The sequence below is a fragment of the Cygnus atratus genome, chromosome 20 (genome assembly GCF_013377495.2).
Source record: "Cygnus atratus isolate AKBS03 ecotype Queensland, Australia chromosome 20, CAtr_DNAZoo_HiC_assembly, whole genome shotgun sequence".
Taxonomy (NCBI): Eukaryota; Metazoa; Chordata; class Aves; order Anseriformes; family Anatidae; genus Cygnus; species Cygnus atratus.
In genome coordinates this window covers 405,124-426,013 of record NC_066381.1, presented here as the reverse complement: position 1 = coordinate 426,013, position 20,890 = coordinate 405,124, and the positions used below count along the sequence as shown (strand labels likewise).

General features: G+C 46.1%; 1 protein-coding gene across 2 annotated transcripts; it reads left to right on the top strand.

The window, feature by feature from the left end:
* The first annotated feature begins 231 nt into the window (after window positions 1–231).
* FKBP6 (FKBP prolyl isomerase family member 6 (inactive)) lies at window positions 232–20,673 on the top strand. 2 transcript variants are annotated; one of them, XM_035559048.2, is made up of 8 exons: window positions 232–411; window positions 1,366–1,455; window positions 2,010–2,212; window positions 3,483–3,602; window positions 4,657–4,851; window positions 5,163–5,272; window positions 8,325–8,413; window positions 20,226–20,673. In XM_035559048.2, exons 1-7 carry the CDS (start codon window positions 243–245, stop codon window positions 8,401–8,403), a joined length of 966 nt encoding a protein of 321 aa, XP_035414941.1. In that variant the 5' UTR covers window positions 232–242; the 3' UTR covers window positions 8,404–8,413; window positions 20,226–20,673. The 2 variants fall into 2 exon arrangements, 1 of the variants encoding a protein (XP_035414941.1); XR_007709046.1 differs by lacking the exon at window positions 5,163–5,272.
* Window positions 20,674–20,890: the final 217 nt, after the last annotated feature.

Here is a 20,890-nt window from a genome sequence, read left to right as displayed (position 1 = left end):
TTACGGCCCCGCCCACCGAGCCCCTTGCTGAGACGCGGCGGGGGGGGCAGCCCGGACTACATCCCCCAGAGTGCACTGCGAGGCCGCGTGACGTCTCCATCGGCCAGCAGGGGCGCGGGGGCGAGAGGCGCCGGCGCGTGGCTTTTAAGCGGCGCGCAGGGAAGCGCTCTCTCCTCGGAGCGCCATTGGCCGAGGCCGCGGCGCGGCGCGGGCGGTGATTGGCGGGGCGGGGCTCCGCGGCCATGCAGGGCGGCGGCGGCGGGGCCTGGGCAGGGCTCGGGGCGAAGCCGCCGCGCTGGGGGCCGCCACCGGCCCGGGGCCCGCAGGACCTGAGCGGGGACGGGGGGGTGCGCAAGGAGGAGCTGCGGCCCGGCACCGGGCAGCCCGTGCCTCCCGCCGCCACCGTGGCAGGTACCGCTCCCGGCCGCTCGGGGGGAGCCCGAAGCCGAGCCCGTGGCGGCCCCGCGCCACTCGCACCGGGCTGCGGTGCTCGGCCTCGGTGCGCTGAGCCCTGGGGAGGCCACCTGGGGCTCTCAGCGCCCCTGTGCGCGCCCGGGCCGGCAGCCGGGTGCTCTTCGGGGTGTTCGCGTGCGCTGAGGGCAAGGGCTTCGAGGCGCTTCTGGTGTGTGGCGGGAGGCCGTCCTGCGTCAGAGGCTGGCCACTGCTTCTTATCAGTTCGTGTGGCGGTTGGGGCAGTCGGCTCGGCCTCATGCGGCCGGCGTTCAGTGGAAGGGCGTCCTGACCTTGAGCAAAGCAGGCTTCCCAGGTCCCGCCTGCATTCACAGTACAGAGAAGTTCGAAGCTGAAAGCGGTTCCCGTGCAAGGGCTTAGCTGTGCGACGAGGGAAGCCTGTTAGAGCGTGATTTTTTTCTAATTGAATTACAACTGGAGTTAGTGTACCATTCCCCAGACAGGGGCAGAGTTCTGAGTGGTACCTGTTCTCCATCGTTTTTCTTTTCAGGGCTCAAGCCCAGTTTGGGAATGACTTTGTTGCACCCTTCCCCAGATGACTGGGACACTTCAATTTCCAGGCTGGAGGTTTCCGTTCTCTTCCTGCCCACAGCTCACCAGTTCTTGAGACAAAACGGCGTTTTCTGCTTCGATAGAAATTGAGACTGCAAAGTAGCAATTTTATTCGGTGTTGATGTTAAAACACATTCAATGCCACTTGGCTCCTTGCATGTGACCAATTTTTGGGACAAATGTGGGGCTGTTTGTCCCCTCAGCAGAAAGGGCGTGGGGAAGGCAGGATAAAAGTGTGGTTGCAAAATTAGCTCCCGGTTTGCTGCTGATGATGGTGTTTCTGGACATGAAATCAAACTCTTGCTTTTCTCTTCCCCCTGCTCCATGTTTTGGGCTGTGCAGTGAAGTACTCTGGGTACCTGGAACATGCAGATGAGCCCTTCTGCACAAACTGCACTACGAAGCTTCCTAGGTTGATGAAACTTGGAGAAGGTAGGCTTGCCCTGAGATTCATGGGGTCATAAGGACCTGCCTGTTAAGACATGGTAATTTAAATGCACTTTAGTATCTTTAGGTTTGGTTTTTTTTGGAACCTTTGAAACTACTGAAGGGGGTCAAAAAGCATCCTTCAGGTAGGTGGTGGTCAACCTAGAACTGACAGTCATGTACCTCCCCTGACAATGGGAGTGAGCAGCAGGACTTGTGCTGTTGGTAGCAGTGCGGGTGCTTACTGTCTGCCCTACTGCAGCATCTACAGATTTTGATGTTTTTAAATCACCAGAGAGGAGACATTGCTTGGTTCCACAGAATGCCTTGATAACCTCAGTTGTCCAAATATCAAGGTGATTTTGATGCGATTTTGTTTCTTTTTTGTGGGGCAGTGTTTGCTGTGAGTTGTTATAATGGTGGGGAACTGACTGTTGTAGTTGGTGGTATGTGAACACCGGGGCTTCTCTGTCTAGACCTTAAGAGAAATTGTTATTTGGAGTCTGAGGGTTGATTCTGGGTTTGGGATTCTCATGGCCTTGCATTTCTTGTTGTGACAGACATTACACTGAGGGGCCTGGAAATTGGCCTGCTCACGATGAAGAAGGGAGAGGTGGCAAGATTTGTCTTCACACCGGTTTATGCCTATGGCCAGCAGGGCTGTCCTCCTCTGATTCCCCCAAATGCTACAGTCCTGTTCGAAGTGGAGATGTTGGACTTCATAGATTCTGCTGATTCTGATGCATTCTTTGCATTGACTGCTGTGAGTTGCCTTAAGGCTTGAGGCATAAATCTGGAGACCCAACCTTTGCTGTCTTTCCCTTCAGTTGCTGTGTATCGTGTGTTACATATGTTTAAGCTTCAATGGAGGTGAAGTTATCCAGGCCCTGGGCTGCTGGCTCCAGTCAGATGCAGACATATGCCCATTAGTGCTCGCCTGGCACGCCTTGCCCTGCTTACTGCCAAGTGTAGAGGGAGAAGCTGGGTGCTGCCTTTGTTTGCTCCCCTGTGGTGGAGTCAGGGGAACAACTTATCTTTATTTTTAGCTGTACAAAAAACCTCATGGTTTCACTAGAGGGCACCAGCTTCCAGGAAGTTCTCTGAAGTGGCAGGAACAGTAACTAACTGTCACTTTAAAAACAAAATCCTTTTTAAGTCTGCAGTGTTGAAGTGTCCCCCACCCCCCACCCTTTGTCTTTGCTTCTTGGCTGCTTTCCCAAGTGCTCCTTCACTGTTCACTTTCCTCCCTGGTGAGCTATGGTGTTATTGTTAATTCCCCCTTTTCATGTAAAAGGCTTTGGGCTGTGGTTGTGGGTCAGTGATTGGGGCACAGGCAGCAATGCTGGTGGAGAGAGGCCCTCCTTATTCCCTCGCTGCTCTTGCAGAGGCCGCTTCTGCCAGATGCAACCCTGAGATCAAACCACTGTTGCACGGGGGTGAGCGTACTCCCTGTTTTGCCTGTTGTCCAACCTTTCTTGCTTACTCCTCTCCTTGAGCTGATTCAAAGTTGCAAACCCAGGGGAAAACCTGTCCCTCTTTTTTTTTGGTTGTTGTTTTTTTTCTCTTTGCTGGCTTGGTGTCCTGTGTGGTGTCAGGCTGGTCACAGAGTTGGCATGAGGCAGCCACCCAGGGTGATGTGGCACCACTAGAGCAATGCAGCCTGTCAAACAGCTTCACCTTTTGTGCCAGGAATGGTGTTTTTGTATTTATGGCCTGTTCTGTGCTAAGGTGAGAGCATTGGGCAGGATTTAAGAACAAATTTCTGCCCCCCCCCCGAGTCTTTTTTGTCCTGTTGAGCTTCTTGACCTGTTTTGTAGCACTTCTCAGTAGGAGTTACTGACAAAACGGTAGCATGTTTCAGCCTGGGGAAGAGAAATTCCATTGTGGTGGCCTGGCTGGACACTGCAGGGGACCTTGGCAATGGTCTGACTCCTGCCTTGTGACTGGAAAGGGACTGGGCAGGGGAGCCCTGCCTGTGATCTCTGCTTGTTGTCTTTTTGTTTGAGCTGAAATTCCTGTGTTTCTTTATACAGGAGCAGCAAGATACCTTTCCTCTACAAAAAGTGTTGAAAGTGGCAGACACGGAGAGAGAGTTTGGCAATTACCTGTACCGTAAGCAGTGCTTTGAGGGTGCCAAAGAGAGATACAAACGGGTATGACACCAGAAAAATGTGTTTTCTGTCTATGGGCTGTGAAAGTGGTAATTATTTAGTGCTAGTTCACAGTAATGAGTACAATTCAAAGATTATACAACTTAAGTATATATTCCATATATTCAGTTTCTTATTTAAGAAGTGATCTGAAACACTTGCTTTTGTGTGAACAGCAGTAGTAAATGGAGGAGGAGGGTTGGCAGAAATATGCAGAACCTTCTTCCTTCAGGCTTGCTCCCGGTGGGCTCTAGCTGAGGCAGAGTGCATCTCAGGGTCTGTGTGAGCCCTGAGTGGCTTTTGTGATGGACTGCTAAAGTGGAGCCTTTCTCAGCTTTCACGGCAGCTCTTGCTGAGACGTTACAAGGCAGTACAACCTTGTATTGCAGCAGAATCCTGCTTAATGCTGAAAGTCATCTAGAGTCTCCATGTTCTGGGAGTAGAGATATCACCAGCACCTGGGCACTCAGCTTCTAGCCTCCCGTTTGGAAACCACATAATACTTGAGGGTGGAAGAAACCTCTGGAAATCGTCCAGTTCAACCCCTTTCTCAAGGTCATCAGGAGCAGGAGGTTGCCCAGGATTGTGTCCATTCAGGTTCTGGCCATCTCAAAGGATGGAGACTTCACAGCGTGCCTGGGCAGGAAAATACTCAGGTGCCCAAACTGGAGTGCATTTGCCTTTGTTTCAAAGGTAGTGAGGCTTTGAGACATTTTTCTTCCCTCCATTTAAGATTGCTTTCTCTTGGTATTTTTAACAAAAAAAAAATCAAATTCTTTCTTCCTAAAATACTGCTTTTCCACCTTTATCCTTAGTCTGGGTACCAGGTGTAATTTTTTTCTGCTGCTCTCTAGTTCCTCGATAAGTTTGCTGTAGTCTTGGGTCTGAGTTGGCTAGTCATGCAGGTAATGCTGTGCAGTATATTTAGGGTTTTGATTATTATTTTTTTAACTAACCAAGATAAATAGAAACATGGATGTAGCTGGCTGATTGGGATGGATTTCTCACTTCCCACAGTAGATTTGTTGTGCACTAGTCCTTTTCCCTGTCTTCTCAGGCATACTCCATCCTTGGTCGCAGCCCTTCCAATGAGGCAGAGCGGTGTCAGATTGATGCTTCCAAGTTGTTGGTGCTCCTGAATCTCTCAGTTACCTACCTGAAGCTGGAACATCCTGACCGAGCGTTGATGTATGGGGAAAAGGCCTTGGAGATAGACCACAGAAACACCAAAGCGCTGTTCAGGTGTGGCCAGGTGGGCAAAAATAAATTTCGCTGGTCACTGCATCAAGCAATGACCCAAACTCTCTGCCTGTGGAGAGTACCTAGAATAAACTGAGAGCCACTGAATTAATGCTTAAGCTCCTGCAGCAGTCTGTTTTTTTTTTCTGCATCTGACCTTTCAGAAAATCTGGTTCTGTAAATCTGTCACAAGTCTTTTCTCGAGGGATTTCTGAGCTACCTAGATCTGTCTTAGAAATGCTTGTAGTCGTACATATTTCAGTCTGAAGAGCAGCAGTGAGTCTATATTTATCTTTCAGTGCATCTGTCTTCTTTCAATGGCAGGCTTGTCTCTGCATGACGGAATACAAAAAAGCCCGTGACTTCCTGGTCAGAGCTCAGCATATAGAGCCGTTTAACAACGATATTAACAATGAGCTGAAAAAGTTGGCAAGGTGAGAACTCCTTTCTATCCCTGTAGAAGGAGTGCTTAGACAGGCTGGAAACACCCACTCAAAAATACTTTGGTGTTTGTGTTTGATTTAACTTTTTTAAACAAAGACTGTTGGGTCTTGGGGAAATGCAGAAGTTCCTTTAGTGTGGGGAAGGTCAGTTCAGAGGTTTTGCACACAGTGGTTACAGGTGATACGTGAGAAGCTGAGAGCATCCATGAGAGCATTCATTCTTTCCAGAGGGTTTCTTGTGCAGAGGGATGTGTGATGCACTCCACCTGAGTAGGTGGGTCGGGCTGATGGCAGGGAGGTAGGGAGCTGCTGAAATGCCTCAAAACCAACGAAATGCAGTAGCCTAGCACTCAAGATAATGTTCTGCACTAATACAGGTTTTTACTTTCTTTAAGATGCGTTGGCTGATTACAGCAATTTTTTTTGCACTGCAAGTGCTTCAGAGTTTCATTGTACAGAACTACAAATACTGATGTTCAACTGTGGGAAGATCTTAAAAGTGAATTTCTTGCTGCCTTGGTGGTGATAAATGAGCAATCCCAAAGGCAACCTTTCCCTTTGCCCACAGGCTGAGTACAGCACAATCCTGCCAGCCTTAGTCATGCCCTCACCCCCTGAAAACATGACTAACGCTAGTCTCTGTCCTCACTCTGTTCTTTTGTTTGAAACTGGCAAAAGCAGTTGCTGGTTCCAAAAAATGTGCGCTGTACTTCTGGCACTGTTCAAACACAATGTGATGAAGACCCAACTTCAGAGATCCCAAAGCAGCCCCTGAATAGGAAGGCTCTTCTTTTCTGTTGCTGCTAGGCATTTGCAGCAGTGTTTGCAGGGAGCAGTCACATCTCTAATAGGAGTAGTTGATGTGGCTGGTGCAGCCAGTTGTGTGGGTCTTCCCTGGGTGACTTTTTGCTAGAGCACTGTACTTGTACATCTGTCCTCTATGTCCAAATCACCTGTAATAGTCTGTAACTACACACGTATTCAGATTTCTTCCATTACTTCAAGAGTATGGATAACATGAAGGTAGTAATAGCTGCTGGTCTGGAAATCTGAAGTAAGCTACTTCAGACTCATCCTCATCTGCCTAAGTACCTTGCTACCAAATGCTAGGTGAACGCAGTTACCAAATGGCTCTGGATGACTGGGTGGCTGCTCTTGGAGGATCAGTTTGCAGGTGGTATCAAAGACTCATGATGCAGTTTTAAATGTCCTGATTCCAGAAGCCTTGTGCATTGTCTTAGACTCGTTCAGAATATATTGGCTGGTAGAAGAAAAATCTTGCTAATAATTTTGAGCTTGTTCTGCCAGGAAGCAACAAGGCTTTCTGCCTTCAGGGAAGCAACAGGCAGACTTGTCAGCTCTGAGGCTGGAGGTAGCAACATGTACTACTAATGTGTGGTGCAGTAAGCTGGGTATGTGCTAAACATCTGTCTTGGAGTCCCTGCTTCGCTGCCAGTTAAAATTGGTGTATTTGTTGCTTTTACAATGACAAAGAGTGGAATTAGTATGAAATAGATGATGATGATATTGGGTGGTGTTAGTCATGCCACACCTCAGTCTGGATCTCTGTACTGTTACCAAGCTGCCTTGCCTGTGAAAACCTGTAATGTGATCTGGCAAAGGCTTCAAAAGTGGGATATGAATCAAAATTTTGTTCTTAAAAGCTTTTCACTTCCTTACTGAATACACTTACAGTGCTCCTTTTTGCAAAGTTAATCAATAGCTACCTTTTGGTGCATAAAACTGAACTTCAAAAAGTACCCATTCAACAGCTAAGCTGGGTTCTTGGCAAAATTCACTTTAACCCAAGAAAAACAGGCAGAACCCTGGGCAAGTATCCTGTGGAACATATCTGGTACCAGCTGCAGTGGTCTTGGTGCAAACTGTGCTGCTGCCTTTGGCAGCTTTTTTAAGAAGCCATGCATTATATCAAATCCAGAACAAAACAGGGTTCTTCTGACATCTGATGTGAAATTGTGCCTCTGTTCCAAAAGAGGCTTTGGGATTTCCAACTTTGGTAGACATGTGTCATCCAGCCTAGGTGTGTGTCACTGATCTTAGTGTGGATAGCTGTGACAACATCTGTCTGAAAGTCTTCACAGCAGAGATGTGCTGTGCTGAGGTTTCATTGAATGAAATGCTTCCGAGTTGTGGGCACACACCTCTACTGCTGTTGGGGCTAAGAGCATTACCAACATCGCACTCCTGCTGTTTATAGCATTATAACAAAAACTGCTTTTGACCCTATACAGTAGCAGATACAGTGGAGCTGCCCCTTTGGACAGCCACTGATCCCTGGGACAGTGCCTAAACTGAGTCCCCCTCTGGCTCAGGGATTCTGTACCAGTGAGGCCTTGTTGCTGGTGAGGTGGAGCACAGGGTGTGGAGGGTGCTGTGCTTCCTCCTGGCCATGCTGGTGCTGGGAGAAGCGGTGATTAAAATGGAGTGGTCTGCATAGCTTTTGACACGTAAATGTGATGCTGGCAGGAAGATGAGATTGGAGGAGGAAGCATTTGCCCTGCCATCTACACAGTCTGCACATGCATCCTTTCTGTCTCTGCTCAGACCCATCCTCTGCTCAGATTCAAAGGGTCAGTGGTAGTAGCCATTAGCAGCAGTTTGCCAAGTAGCAGAGCACCTGGACCACATGTCCTGCTAGGCACTGTAATGGCTTGCACAAGGAATGGTGCAAATGAGGGGGCACCAAACTAGACCTCAGGATACAGCTGGGGATTCCTCTGCATCATCTCACACTTGCAAAACTAGAGTAGAAAGCATCAGGCTACCAGAAATCAAATGATCTTAGTAGCTAATAGGCACCAGCAGAGAAGGGACCCAAGGTCTGGGAATAAGGCAGAATTAATTCCTGGACGTGGCAGAAAGAAGAGGCTGGAACAGCTGCTCCTTTTCTAGCAGCACACTCTTATGCTAGGCTAGTTTATTTTAAAAGTGTGTGTATATATATTTTTTTCTCGTTGTGGCACTGGCAGTTGGGTGGGCAGTTCACAGCCCATGGTTCCCGTGTTTGTGCTCTGCTTTCTAGCTGCTATAAAGACTACGTGGAAAAGGAGAAAGAAATGTGCTGCCGAATGCTTGCCAGTCTCAATTCTTCTCATGCATGACCAGAAAAAGGTAATCAAGTTGTGAAAAGGCTGAGGTCTCCTAAAGCCACTGTCTTCTCTGGATTGGGTTTTCTGGTGGTGGTGGGGGAAACCTGCTACTCTTCTGCCTGGGAGGATTTTGGTGACAAAAGGTAAGTTAATGGGAATGTGTGGAGGGGAAGGGGTAGGACAGCAGGGTGAAATGTTATTGCACTGTGTGCTTGGGGAATCTTTCCTGCCAGGTGGGCTGGCATGGGACAGGAACCTGAAACTGGCAACACTTGAGTAAGTTTGGTTTTGTTGTTTCCTGTGCTGCTCATCCCAGTTATTCCTCGTTAGAGCCAGGGGGAGAAAGAGCTGTGTAGTCTTGTTTCTCTGCCAACTAGAAGAAACAAAACAACAAAAAAAATTGTTTCTGTCAAACTTAAGATTTGGATTTCCTCCTCCCCTCCAGCACTCCTGTCTGGAGCTGCTGGAATGCCTTACTTCAGAAAAAATCTAAATATTTTATTTCTTTTTTTTTTAAATATTAAAAAACCTGTTTGTATAGAAATTTTCAAATAGATGTTTTAGACTCTTTAAAGCCTTAAATCTTCTAGCAAAATTGACAGGTTTATAAATGCACAAAGGCTCTTTGATCATTCTTTTTTTTGTCAAAACCTTCGCCAGGGTATAAGGGGGAGTGGAAACCTTCACTGGTCTCTTGCCTCAGGGTAAGCCCTAGGGAAAGGGTTGTGGAAAATGACAGCAGCCTTCTGTCAGAAAGCATCACCAGCTCAGGTCTGTCAGAGGTTGCTGCCATTCTGTCTCAAACAATACAGGCAGTATCCCTCTACTTGCTGAAAATGAGTACTAGCAGCCTTTCCATCATCAAAAGTGTGAGTGCAGGATTCAGCTGTGGTATTTTAAGGTTGCCTCTTTCTCTCCTCTGTGGCTGTGAGGAAGCTAACCTAATACTTGAGGAAGAGGTTTGACTGAATGCCTGTTTCCTAAAGCAACATGTCCCTCTTCTGGCTGTATGTGCCTCTTTGCTGTAGTCTTTACCCGTCCTGTCTCCCCTGTGCCCCGATCATAGCTGCATGTTGCTGAGCTGCCTCAGAGCACAAATTCTTTTCTGGATTCAGGATGAGACGGTCAGATCTGTTAGCAGGTACCTACCCCCAGGCATGTCACTATGAAAAGGGGTTTGTGACTGGTTGTGGTTTTGCCACTGTGTGCGGGAAGTCTGTGGCCGCAGACTTGCCGAGGAGGCTCTGAGTCTCAGTTTACTGAATTTTAGAGACTTGCAATTGGAAAGCCTGTATGACTTCTCTTGTTTCTGACTGTAGTACGTAGCAGTGCCTGAGCTGGGGAACTTCGTGTGTCAATCTGTGCATCAGCTGGCCCCGTGTCATAGTAGAGCTCTGAGCATACAGAGTCATCTGCTGGGCCAGCAGGTAGGTCATCCCGTGGTAAAGCAATGTAGCCTCTTCTTTCCCAAAGAGAGGCTGGTGAAGATACCGATTTCCACACAGTACAATGGAAAGTAGCTATTGTTGCAAGTAAAAAAAAAAAAGTCTTCAGTTCATGGAGACTGAGAAGTGCAAAGAAGCCTTTGTCTGAGGCAACCTTTAAAATTAGGTGTAACTATCCACCAGCAGGATTTTCTCCACTGGCTCTATATATTTGCACTGATGCAAATATACAGCAGTTTCCTGGAGCTCTGCCTGCTTAAACAGCTGATTGTCAGCTGTCAGTCAAAGATTCTGACCTTCCTTGAAGTTGTTTTTTAAAGTCTTCCAGATGAATCTACATCACTGTCACCTATGTAACAATTCATTGTTAATTCCTTGTAAGAAAAATCTCTTGATGCTGTGTCTTGTGTAAAAAAAAAAAAAAAAAAGTATTCAGAGAGGAGCACAGCGGTTCCAACTGGAGCTCCTGCTTTCTCTCAAAGGCACCACTATGTAGCCAGAATTGAGGCAAAACATTCTTTAGTGTTTTCTGACAACTTTGTACAAGTTCAGTTTAGGGCACAAGCTGTACTCAGTCAGTCTGGCATGCCTCTTTTATCCTTTGTCTTAAGCATTTAGTGAGTAGATGGCCTGTGAGTGCTGCCTGTAGCTCATGTCTAATGATCCGGTGGAATCGCAACAGTTAAGGAAAACTTCTGCATACCAGTTAGCAGGTCTGTTGAGTGTTGATCTGACCCCATGTCCAGCTTACCAGCTGAGTGACTCCGCTGTAGTTGCGGCATTCTCCCTGTCCTGACTCACTGCCATATCCCCTGGTTCGGTGCTCCTACCCAGGTGGCTTTGCTGTAAGCTTTGAGATGTGCGGTGGTTGCTTTGTTATGGGGCAAATGGTTTGTTTGTCTCTACTGGATAACCCAGGGCTGCTGTTCTGTGTTTTCCACAATAACACTCAAAAACCAGGTGCACCTGAATATACTCATTCTGCCTGGGATGTGTCTCTCTTACTGTGTAGTGTAGGTCCTGTAATTGCTGCAAGCATCCTCTTGCTCAGAACACACTTTCTTCCTTTTTAGTGGAGTTTTATGTCAGAATAAACATTTTCTTTGGTGAAATGTGAGGCTATTCCTGATGCTTCTTTGAGGAATCCAGAAATACTCAGGGGTAGAAATAGAAGCACAAATGCTTTTTTAAATCTGTCCTGCTGCAGTCCTTTGCAAACACAGTGGCCTGGGGCCTCTTGCTTGCATCTCTTCAAGTTTGGGCTATTTGCCTGCCTCTGTACACCTTGTGTTGTGCAGCAAGTGTCAAGCCAGGTCACCTGGTACATGCATAGCTGTAAGTCCCCTTTGATGACCCTTAAACTGTAGAATGGGTAGACTGAGGACCACTGGCTTAGTGGAGTTTCTGTTCCATTGAAAAGTGAAGGGTTTTGGTGAAAGATTTTGTATTGCTGTGGTCCTTCATGATAAAGAACTTAATCATGAAGCACAGACAAATTCCCTAGAAATGTCTGGAACCCATTAGAGGGTCCTTGGTGGTAGCTTCATCCCAGAAAGGTGAATCTTCATGCTTTTTTTTTGCTTTTTTTAATTAAAGATGAGCCAAAGCTGAAGGCTTGCCTCTAATGTGTATCTCAATTTCAGTACATGGGAGAAGTAGCTGAGAGCATGCAGGGAAATGTTCCAGTGCAAACAAGTAATGCTGAAATTATGGCAGGAAACTAAGGTCAAACTTGAGATTGCTATGAATAGCAGGGTCTAGCAATTCTGAAGCCATTAATTGGTGAGAATTGGCTGCAGAACTGGGGTTGTGTCACCTGGTAGAAGTGACTGTAATTAGGCTTAAAATCAGCATCAGTTGCCAGTTAAACTGACCTAATAAGCTAAAAGAGACTTGTAAATAAACTGAGTAGTATGTGAATAGTAGAATCAGAACTCCTGCATTGGGAAGGCTCCAGACTTCTAAGTAAACAGCGGCTTCTTCCTTCCCCTACTGCTCTCCTTTATTGCTAAGCTGAAGATCTAAAATGTGCCTCCTGCTGTTGCTGTCCCTACCCACTGCGTACAGCTTAACAACAGAACCAGCAATTTCACTTCCTTTAGAATATGCAAATTATTGTACCACTGAGATTTCCTGTGCTGCAAAGGAAATTAAGCATCTGCTTTATGCTGAGCATCATTAGAGCTAGTGGGAAGGCTTGAAGGATGACTTAATTAAGCATTCTCCTTACTAAGCAGAGGAAGGAGAAAAGCTTTAAGGTTGTTGGTTGTTTTGTTGGGTTTTTGAGTTTTTTTCCACTCTAGATCTTCCTTCCTGTAGCATCTCTTTTTTCTTTGACAGGAGTTCTGCAATTCATGTCTGGTAGTATCTGTAATACCTCTCTTGAAGATTGGTAGGCCATGGTTCTCTTCTAGAAACCAACCAGGAGTGGAGAAGTGACTCCACCTCCACATAGGGATCCCCTGCTACCCATGCTTCCCTTCTGACGCACTGGACATGTGTCCCTGGTTTGTTATGCTGTGACAACAGGTCGGGCTAAAAGATGGTGGAGAGGGAACTGAGGGCAGGGACCAACAGGAGCTCCTGTGCTCTTTGAACTCTGATGTACTCTTTCTGATCACAGAATCACAGAATACTAGGGATTGGAAGGGACCTGGAAAGATCACCTAGTCCAATCCCCCCGCCGGAGCAGGAACGCCTAAATCATGTCACACGGGAACATGTCCAGGTGGGTTTTGAAAGTCTCCAGAGAAGGAGACTCCACAACCCGCCTGGGCAGCCTGTTCCAGTGCTCCATCAACCTAACTGTGGAACAAGTTTTCTCATATTTAAGTGGAACCTCCTATGTTCCAGCTTGTACCCATTGCCCCTTGTCCTATCAATAGGTGTCACCGAGAAGAGCCTGGCTCAGTCCTCCTGACACTTAATCACGAAGGCTTGTTTACAGAAGTCCTTGGTGAGGGCGCTTAATGTACTAGGGGTGACGTTGCCCAGACTAGGAGGGAGATCCATGCAGTATCTCAGGTTGCCCTGCATTGCCCATCCTCCAAGGCACTGGTGAAGTGCTGGTACTCTAGTTTCGTTGGAGGGGTGCCTCAGGGCCCAGCCCAAGACCACCTGCTCTGAAACTTAGTGAATATCTAAAACCTGGTGTTGCCCTCTGTGTGCTCAATCCTGAGCCTCCCTGGTGAGACAGGAAGGTGTTCATGGCTGCGTTTCTCCTCAAGCTTCTGCCTGGGCCTGCACAGCATGCTTGCCCTGAAAAGGACAGGCTGAGCCCCTGGTGGATATTCCTGTGTGGGCTTTTATTTCTCAGAGCTTCTGCCGGCAGCAGGAAGGTAAAACATGCTAACTTCAATGCTGCTGTTACAAACCAGTGAAAAAGATGTTGGGTTCTTTCCATTAGTATGATAATACGTGGTTTACCATGCAGGTAGAATTTGAAGGGCACTGGTCTGTGTCTAAGATGTAAATGCCTTTATGAAGAAAGTTTTAGTTTTGCAGAGCCTTCAGAGATACTGGCCTTCGCTTCCAGCAGCAAGGAGATGCGTGGTGATTTTAAAAATGGTATTTCATAGAAGATCTTAAAGTCTCCTTTCTCTACCTCTTGTGTTTCAGCTGTGATAAGCTGTATGAAGCATAAGTAAAAATGTTTTAGCTTGACAAGCAAAAGGGAAAACTGGGGGAACGTAACCTCAAGTAGGTTGTAACCAAACAGTTTTTGGATGGCAGTCTGCTGCAAGTGACTGTGCCTGGTATCAGATTATTGCTTAATTGTGCTGTTGTTGGGGCACAAAAGCCCCTACTGGTGCTTCTAGTTCTTGCAGTATTACAGATGGTGGGCAGCTCTCCCTGGGCTGCCATGTGCATATGCTGTCCCATACAGTAAACAGGCAGAACTGGCATGCCTGGCCACCAGCCCTGCTGATCTGGGGTGCTACAGACTTCCTCTCTGGGGTGGCAGAAGAAATGTCTTTATTGTATCTGTTTTAGTCTTAAATCTGAGGATTTTAATGTCACGTGCAGTCTTATACAGCAAAACAAAGGGCCCTTTTCCATATGCTGTTGTGTGCTTGTTCTTCTAGCCAGGCAGCTTGGAGGAGTGTTGAGTGTGGAGAACTGTAACCATGCCTGTGTAAAAAAAAAAAAAAAAAGTGCATTGTTTTGGGCTTGAAAGACATTACTGCCTCCAAAGAGTGAAGGATGCTCTTCGCTGCTTGCTTATTTCAGTGACAACTTATCCTGAGCAGAAGCACAGTGATCTAAATTTCTGTGCTTTGACTTAGGTCAGATGTGGCCTGTCTGTTTTAGCCATGCGTACTGCCTCCACTGGGATCAGTTGATGTCATGGGGTGTGGGTGTGCCTGTTTGCTGCTGCTTCAGCATGGTTCTGCACTGAGGACTCCGTCCCTGAGACCAGACATCAGAGCCTGTGGTAGGATTCAGAGTGCAGAGGAGCTGCAGCACACTACAAGGTAATTTCAACACAGTAGAAAAACCTCAGATGATGGTGGTGCAAACTGTGCCCTGGTGGCTTATTTTTTTAGGGGCTTTCCATGTTGTTTTGTTTTATTCCGCAGACACCACTTTGTTCAAGTAAAACTAAACTTCTAAAGTCCTGACACCCTAGGCTCCTGGCAAGGTGCTCTCCTGATCACGAGGGGGTGCTGGCAGTGGTCAGGGCTCTTGTGAGCTTTCTACTCTAGTGGAGTATGTGGTGAAACGCAGACAAACTTTAGAGGAGTTTAAAAGGCTCTAAGCAGGTATTGTGATCTCTGTGACGATACAGAGACAGCTGAGAGTAAAGAGTGCTAAGGACCCCCATAAGTGTTCACTGTGGTTTTGGGAAATATTCCCCTGCTTGTGAGCTACCAAGCATTGTTCGTGATGTGCAGTCTCGTAATGGGGTGTAGCCATCAGCAGTGGCACAGCGCAGCCTATTGTAAGATCTGCGGCTCCTCACTGCTTGAACAGCACCAGGGCATTCACTGCTATGCCTGACACTGGTGATAGCACTTAACAACAAGACAACTTTTGTGGTCCTCTGTACCAAGAGGCAGGAGATACTAACAAGGCTTTCAGATTTGGGGGATACTGCTTTAGGGAAGGCTTTTTGCTTAAGGCAGGGAGTGTTTGGCACTACTGTGAGTCAGTCTGCAGATCTGCAGGATTATTTGCAATAAGGGAAGACATGAAAGACGTGACCTTCATGTGCCTTTCCCAGTACCCATGATGCTTTATTGGGGAACTGTTGATTTGACAGAATGCTGAGCATTATTGACATGAAAGCTATCTGAGCTCTTGAAGGACTGGGAGCTGCTGTATGGATCAGTTTCAGCCCACACTTGCTGTATGAAGTCCTTACTGAGTCAGAAGTGTGTGTTGAAGAGCTTATCTTTTTCCTTTCACCTTCTCATAATTGTCTGGTTTATGAGACCTCTTGCTCTCTGAGGAAGGTTTATTGCTGCTTTTAAGGGATTTTTCTTTGGAAATGCCTGGGAAAGAGCTCTACTTCCTGTGTTTCTCTTCTTTGCCTTAGGTATCCCTGTTGCACAGAAGACCTGAGCAGACTTGACAGACCCTTTCACCATCACCTCAGGTTCAGGGTGGTAGTGCATGTCATCAGCGTTCAAGCTCTCTGGGGTCAAGACTAATTAAGGATCTCCGGTTAATTCTTAATTCTTCCTTCCACTGAACTGTCTTTCTAGTGTACAGGCATTTGACTCATTGTGGATCCTTTGCAGGGCTGAGGATTATGGATCCACTGCCAAAAAAGCTATCATGGGGAGAAAAACATTTTAAGCACAGATCTTCAGAAGACAATGAAAGTTGATATAGCTCGATATAAACAAGGAGTAGCACCTTCACTTTTTGAGTTTTGACATCTCTTGAACCTGTGTTGGGGTAGTCTTGGCAGTTGTTGGTCAGCCTGTTCAAGCCTTCAGACCTGCAGAGCCTCTCAGCTTCTGCATGCTCTTGTACTACCTGAAGATAGGCTTTACTGTAATCTTGGCCATAAGTGGTTTCACTTGAAGCAGTAACAGTTGGATATCCCTAAACACCTAGGTGAGGCAAATGAAGGTATGGCTGACAGCAAAATTGCTTTCATAGATAAGTGGTATCCTAATTAGGTTATCTTCTGAAGGAATGCTGCATGCTCTGAGATGGAATCCATGTCATGGGGATGTGTAGCATTCCCTCTAATAATGTTCTGACAAACCATGATTCTCTGGTCTTGTAAATAGCTGTTTCTTCTCACTGTATCAGGATGGTTCACTCAGCACATCTTATCAGCTAGCTGATAAAGCTGTAGCTGGGCTTTGTTCTTGTGTTCAGAAGATCTGCAGCCTGTCAGTAACCTCTTAGGGAGTTCACATGATGCATTTAAGAAGGAGCTTGTTCATGTCCTGGTGGCAGTGTTTTTTCTCTAGGCTGTTATTTCAGTGTGGCAGTTCCTTTTGGACTTGTCAGGTCTTGAATGAAGAGCACTTCTCAGGCAATTGCTGTTGTAGAAGGTTTTAGCTCCTTTGCTGATCTGTGCTCTAAAAAGCATGCATGAAATGTGCTCTTTCGGAGTGCTCTTGGGGACCTGTGGTATAAGATGTGCTGTATCCTTGTGACTAACAAATCAAGACTGTTCCGTTCTTCTCTATACTCAGTGGTTTGAGTTGAAGTGCTGAAAGTGAGGTATTCTGCCTCCTGTTAGAAGCACTTGTAGGCTGCATTTCTCTGAAAGTAGCTGTTGTCTCTTAAAGGCACTTCACTGGGATGTAACAGCCAGGCCAGCCTCCTAGGTTATCTGCTCTCCACAAAGCTGATGATTCGATTGCTTCTCTTGAGAAGTTTCTTCTCACTGTGGGTTATCTCAGTGCAGTGCTGTGGGGAGCTGCTGATTCAAAGCATGAGTTTAATGAGGGCTGAACTGACGGGAGCAGAGCTTTAAGTGCACACTCTTTTTGGCTTTTGTGCTTTCACAAAAACTTCATCTGCTATGCTTGGTGCCTACGCAATGTTCTTTCCTGTAGCCCTTCTGGAGACTGAGACAGGAGAGGGGGGAACCAGGGAAGATGCAACTACAGTTCTTCATGCAAAAAAAGGCAGCTTTAAACAAATCTTAAAGCTTTAGTTGAACATTAATAGTTAATTACGCCTTTAATGCAGAGTAAAGGCAATTGTGGTTATAAACGACCTGTGACCTGGCATATTGTTTACTGTAAATTGGTGCTCAACTGCCTTGTCTTCCTGAAGCATGAATTAAAATAGCTGGTACAACAGACTTCTGTCTGAACTTCAAAGTGAGCAAGTGTTGCTGCTGTGTGGCTGAGCTGCTGCCAACCTGTTTTTAAGGGAAGGAAACAAGCATTGGAGTGGAGTCCTGGTTGGAGTGTGCTGTCCTTCTACCTGTAGGAACAGCAAATGCTTTGAACACCTTCCAACTCGGCATCTTCAGGGCTGTGCATTTCCCTTCCACTTCTCTTTTGATTGTGTAGCCATTAGGTGGAAATGAAAGAGATGAACTGATCAAACACTCCTTGAAATGGCTTTAGGGTTTCAGTTTGAATATTTTTTTAATTAGCTCTATGTAAAGACTTTATTACTTCAAATAGCAGCCATGAAACCAGAAGACTCGGTTTGATCTCTTGTTTTTGTGGTGCACGAGAAGTCTCAGTAACTGTAGGTTTTATATCCAGCTAGACACCCCAAACCACAACTAACAGACAGTAGAAACATAAAGTGATTATCTTTTAAGTATGCCTATCAGGGACACATAAAAGGAAGTGCTGTGTGGGTATAGTAATAGACTGACAAGTAGCAGAGTAGAAGTCAGTTGCATTTTAACAGGAGCAAAGATGCTTTTCTCTAATAAAGCACAGAACATCAAGTATGAGGATTTTTTTCACTTTAGAAACCTTTCTTTTTTTGTCCTGATTGCTACAACTCCATGCTGTGCACCAGAGCATTTAAGCATTTCTATCTCTGATTAATTTTCAGAGTCCCAAAGAAAAGAGATCAGCTGCAGTGTCCTCTAGTAGCTTTTTTTTCCATAAACTTCTCCCTTTTCTCTTGGTCAGGGTAGGTACTAGGCTGTCAGCACAAAGCTGTGAATGTAACACAAGATACTCAGCGAACCCCTGGTTTTGGAAGGTTTGGCAGTAAGAGGTAGCCTTATAAATGAGGCTGTAAGATGAGTCTGGATGAACCAGGGCAGTGATTAAGTGCTGACTTGATACAGCAATTCCTATTTTGTGCTAGACTAGAAATTTGCTGCTGGTGAATTTCCAGGAATCCTGAAAGTTACTTGACTGTTCTGTGCTTTTTTTTTTATCCCAAACTGTAGTTGGGGGCAGCCTTTGAGAGAGGCAGGTTGTCCTCATTCAGACTACGTTTTCTGGCTGGGTGTCATTTGAATCATGGGTTCCGAGTTGTCTCGTGTGGCTCTGAGCGTACTGACTGAATAAAACCTGGGTTCTTCAAAGTCGTTGGGGGAAGATGAGTAATCCAGTCAACCTCACAGCTAACTCTGTGAACAGGGTATTGAACTGGAGACCAATTCATTGCAACCCTAATTGTCCTGTGATCCTGTGGTGCCAGAGCGAAATACGTGCCTTCCAAGGTTTTATAATAAATGAGGTGTATATCTTAAGCATCACATGATGCTTTGTCTTCTCATCCTTTAGTTGGTAAATGTCTGTTTTCCTCAGAATTACTGCTCTTTAACTTTCTGGTTAGCAGTCTGTAAGTTGATATCCTCTAAGGAGCAGGCTTCTCTATTTTGTGAAGAGTTATTTGATTTAAATTTGCAGAGATCACTGCAGCCAAGTTAACTGAAAAAGCTCAAGTGGCTACAGCTCCTGAAAGAGTAGCAAAAATTGATTTGGGCTCCTGGTATTCTTAAGCTGAGAGAAGACAGGGCATCTTCTGAATGTGCATTTTTCTTTTGACCCCCAGAACAGGAGAGTAGGAGGCAGATAATGGGTTACTGTGTGGAAAGGTTGTTAAGGATTTTTGTGAGGTTTTTGGTTCTTTTTTTCCTTCCTTCCCTTCCGCTATTCAGCCTCAAAATGCTGGAGGAATGAGGCTGACTTTTCAGCAGTGTTTCAGTACCATTTGTGCCCTGACAAATTAGGGGAACACCTTCCATATCTGTATTCCTCTGAGTGATCTTAGGGCTGTCAATTGAAGAAGCATTGTGAGCAGCAGGATGCTGAAATACGTAACAGGTACATAGGAAAGCAGCATGGATGTGTCTTACCACAGGTGCTTAACGGCTGTGGGGACAACAGGGAATCCCATGTTCTGCTTACATGCAACACAGCTGCACTGGAGAACTTGTGGTGTTGAGCCAGTACTTGAATATGAGCTCAAACAGCTTGTGAGGGACAAGGAGCAGGAGGTGCTGGTGCGCTCTGCAGCTGGGGGGGCAAAGGGGCAGTATGGCTGGAAGAGGCACTGGAGGAGCAGGTGAGCTGTTCCCAGCAAAGTCAGTGTTGTGGAACTGTAGCCATGTAGAGGGTGAGGCAGGTGATCCGAGTCCTGATCAGTGACCCAAGGGGTTCCCACAGAGGGGGAAAAAATCACAGCTTAGAAACAGGTCTGGATTACATCCAGAGAAAATGCCCTATATCTAGATACTGTTTTCCTTCCAGTGAAGCTCTAGTGACCTTAAAGAGCTGGAGGGATGGGGCAGGAGTTGCAAGTGAGAGAAAGGTTTCTCTGGGTACAGAATCTGTCATCTTGGTATATGTCAGGACTCCAAGACGGGTAAGGACCCAATTCCAAGTGAGTGTGATGGGGCAAGGGGAGGTAACAAAGGACGAGATGCTGGAAGCACTGCGTGCCTCGATGCACTGCAGGTGTTGTGTGTGGCTAAGCCTCGTGGCACAAATGCCTTCCATGTGGGACTAGGGTGTGAGGAGGGGACGGAGCAAGCAAATGCAGTGAGAAGTAACGGGAATCTCAGAGGAGGAGAATGGTGAATCTAAAAAACAGAGGACTGACTTTTCAAAGCCAAAGAGTAGATGTCCAGGCCTGGGTTCCCAGAACAGGGTTGGAAAAAACACAGATTATGTGTAACATCAGTGACTTGGTATAGGAAGGGAGGTGGTCTGAAGGGCAACTTCAGGCCACTCTGAGGTGGGCTTGCTAATATTAAATTCTTATTGCTTAATATTCAGTTTCTTCCAAGTCCCAGGTGAGGAAGTTGAATTTTATAGGAATTCTACTATGCCAGTTCCACTTACGCTAACTAAGAGAACTCTTGGGTAATTCTTTCAGGGCTACTGTACACATGGCTAGTAACGATTGACTTCTTAATGCTTGGAGATGCTACAGTGGAATAAAATGCACAGTGATCCCTGTGGGAATGTTGACTGGTATTTTTTGTCCTAGGACTTCCCCAGCTGATGAAAGAACAGTTCTTGGATGGGAAGATGACCTACCTCTGGGCACATGGAGATTTCAGCATTGGATCTGTGCTTTGGGAAAAGGGGAAAGAGTGTGGTCTTCGTTAGAGTATAATGTGGAGTTTCTGTTGATATATACACAACCTGGTTTTCCTGAATTTGGTTCTTGTTTGCCATGTTCTGGGGCCTAGCTTCTGCTTCTAGAACTAAGTACTGCTGTATGGGAGGATTGCCCTCTTCTCCGTTGCATACTCTTTGAAGAAACTTTGAAACCTTACCTTTTGCAGGTTCTGGACTGCTGTTACGGAATCTGTAAATACAAATGCCATGAAGTTTTGTATTGTTTATACAGATTGTTCTTAAAAAAAGTTATGCTTCATATTGTTTTTGTTCTGAAAAATAAATTAGAACTATGTTGGCAGGACTTGTGCCCATTTATTGTGCAAGAGTGATTAATGTCTCTCTGCCGGTGTAAGGAACTGGAATTTGGAAATAGGCTCTGGTTTGTTAGTGTAGCTAGCTCCTGTCTTGGGCAGCAACATGTTACACTTCTTTTTTTTGGCTAAACATTCCAGTGAGCGTTGATACTAAATTTCAAATGACTTAAGACTACCAACTTTTTCCTTTTCCCCTTCAAATATTGCTGACTTT

What these genes read in the sequence shown, in the direction of transcription:
- FKBP6 (XM_035559048.2), top strand. Translation starts at nt 243, where the DNA reads ATGCAGGGCGGCGGCGGCGGGGCCTGGGCAGGGCTCGGGGCGAAGCCG. An exon ending in GTTGATGAAACTTGGAGAAG is followed by an intron (nt 1,456 to 2,009) that starts GTAGGCTTGCCC and finishes TTGTTGTGACAG; the next exon opens with ACATTACACTGAGGGGCCTG. An exon ending in CCAAAGAGAGATACAAACGG is followed by an intron (nt 3,603 to 4,656) that starts GTATGACACCAG and finishes CTGTCTTCTCAG; the next exon opens with GCATACTCCATCCTTGGTCG.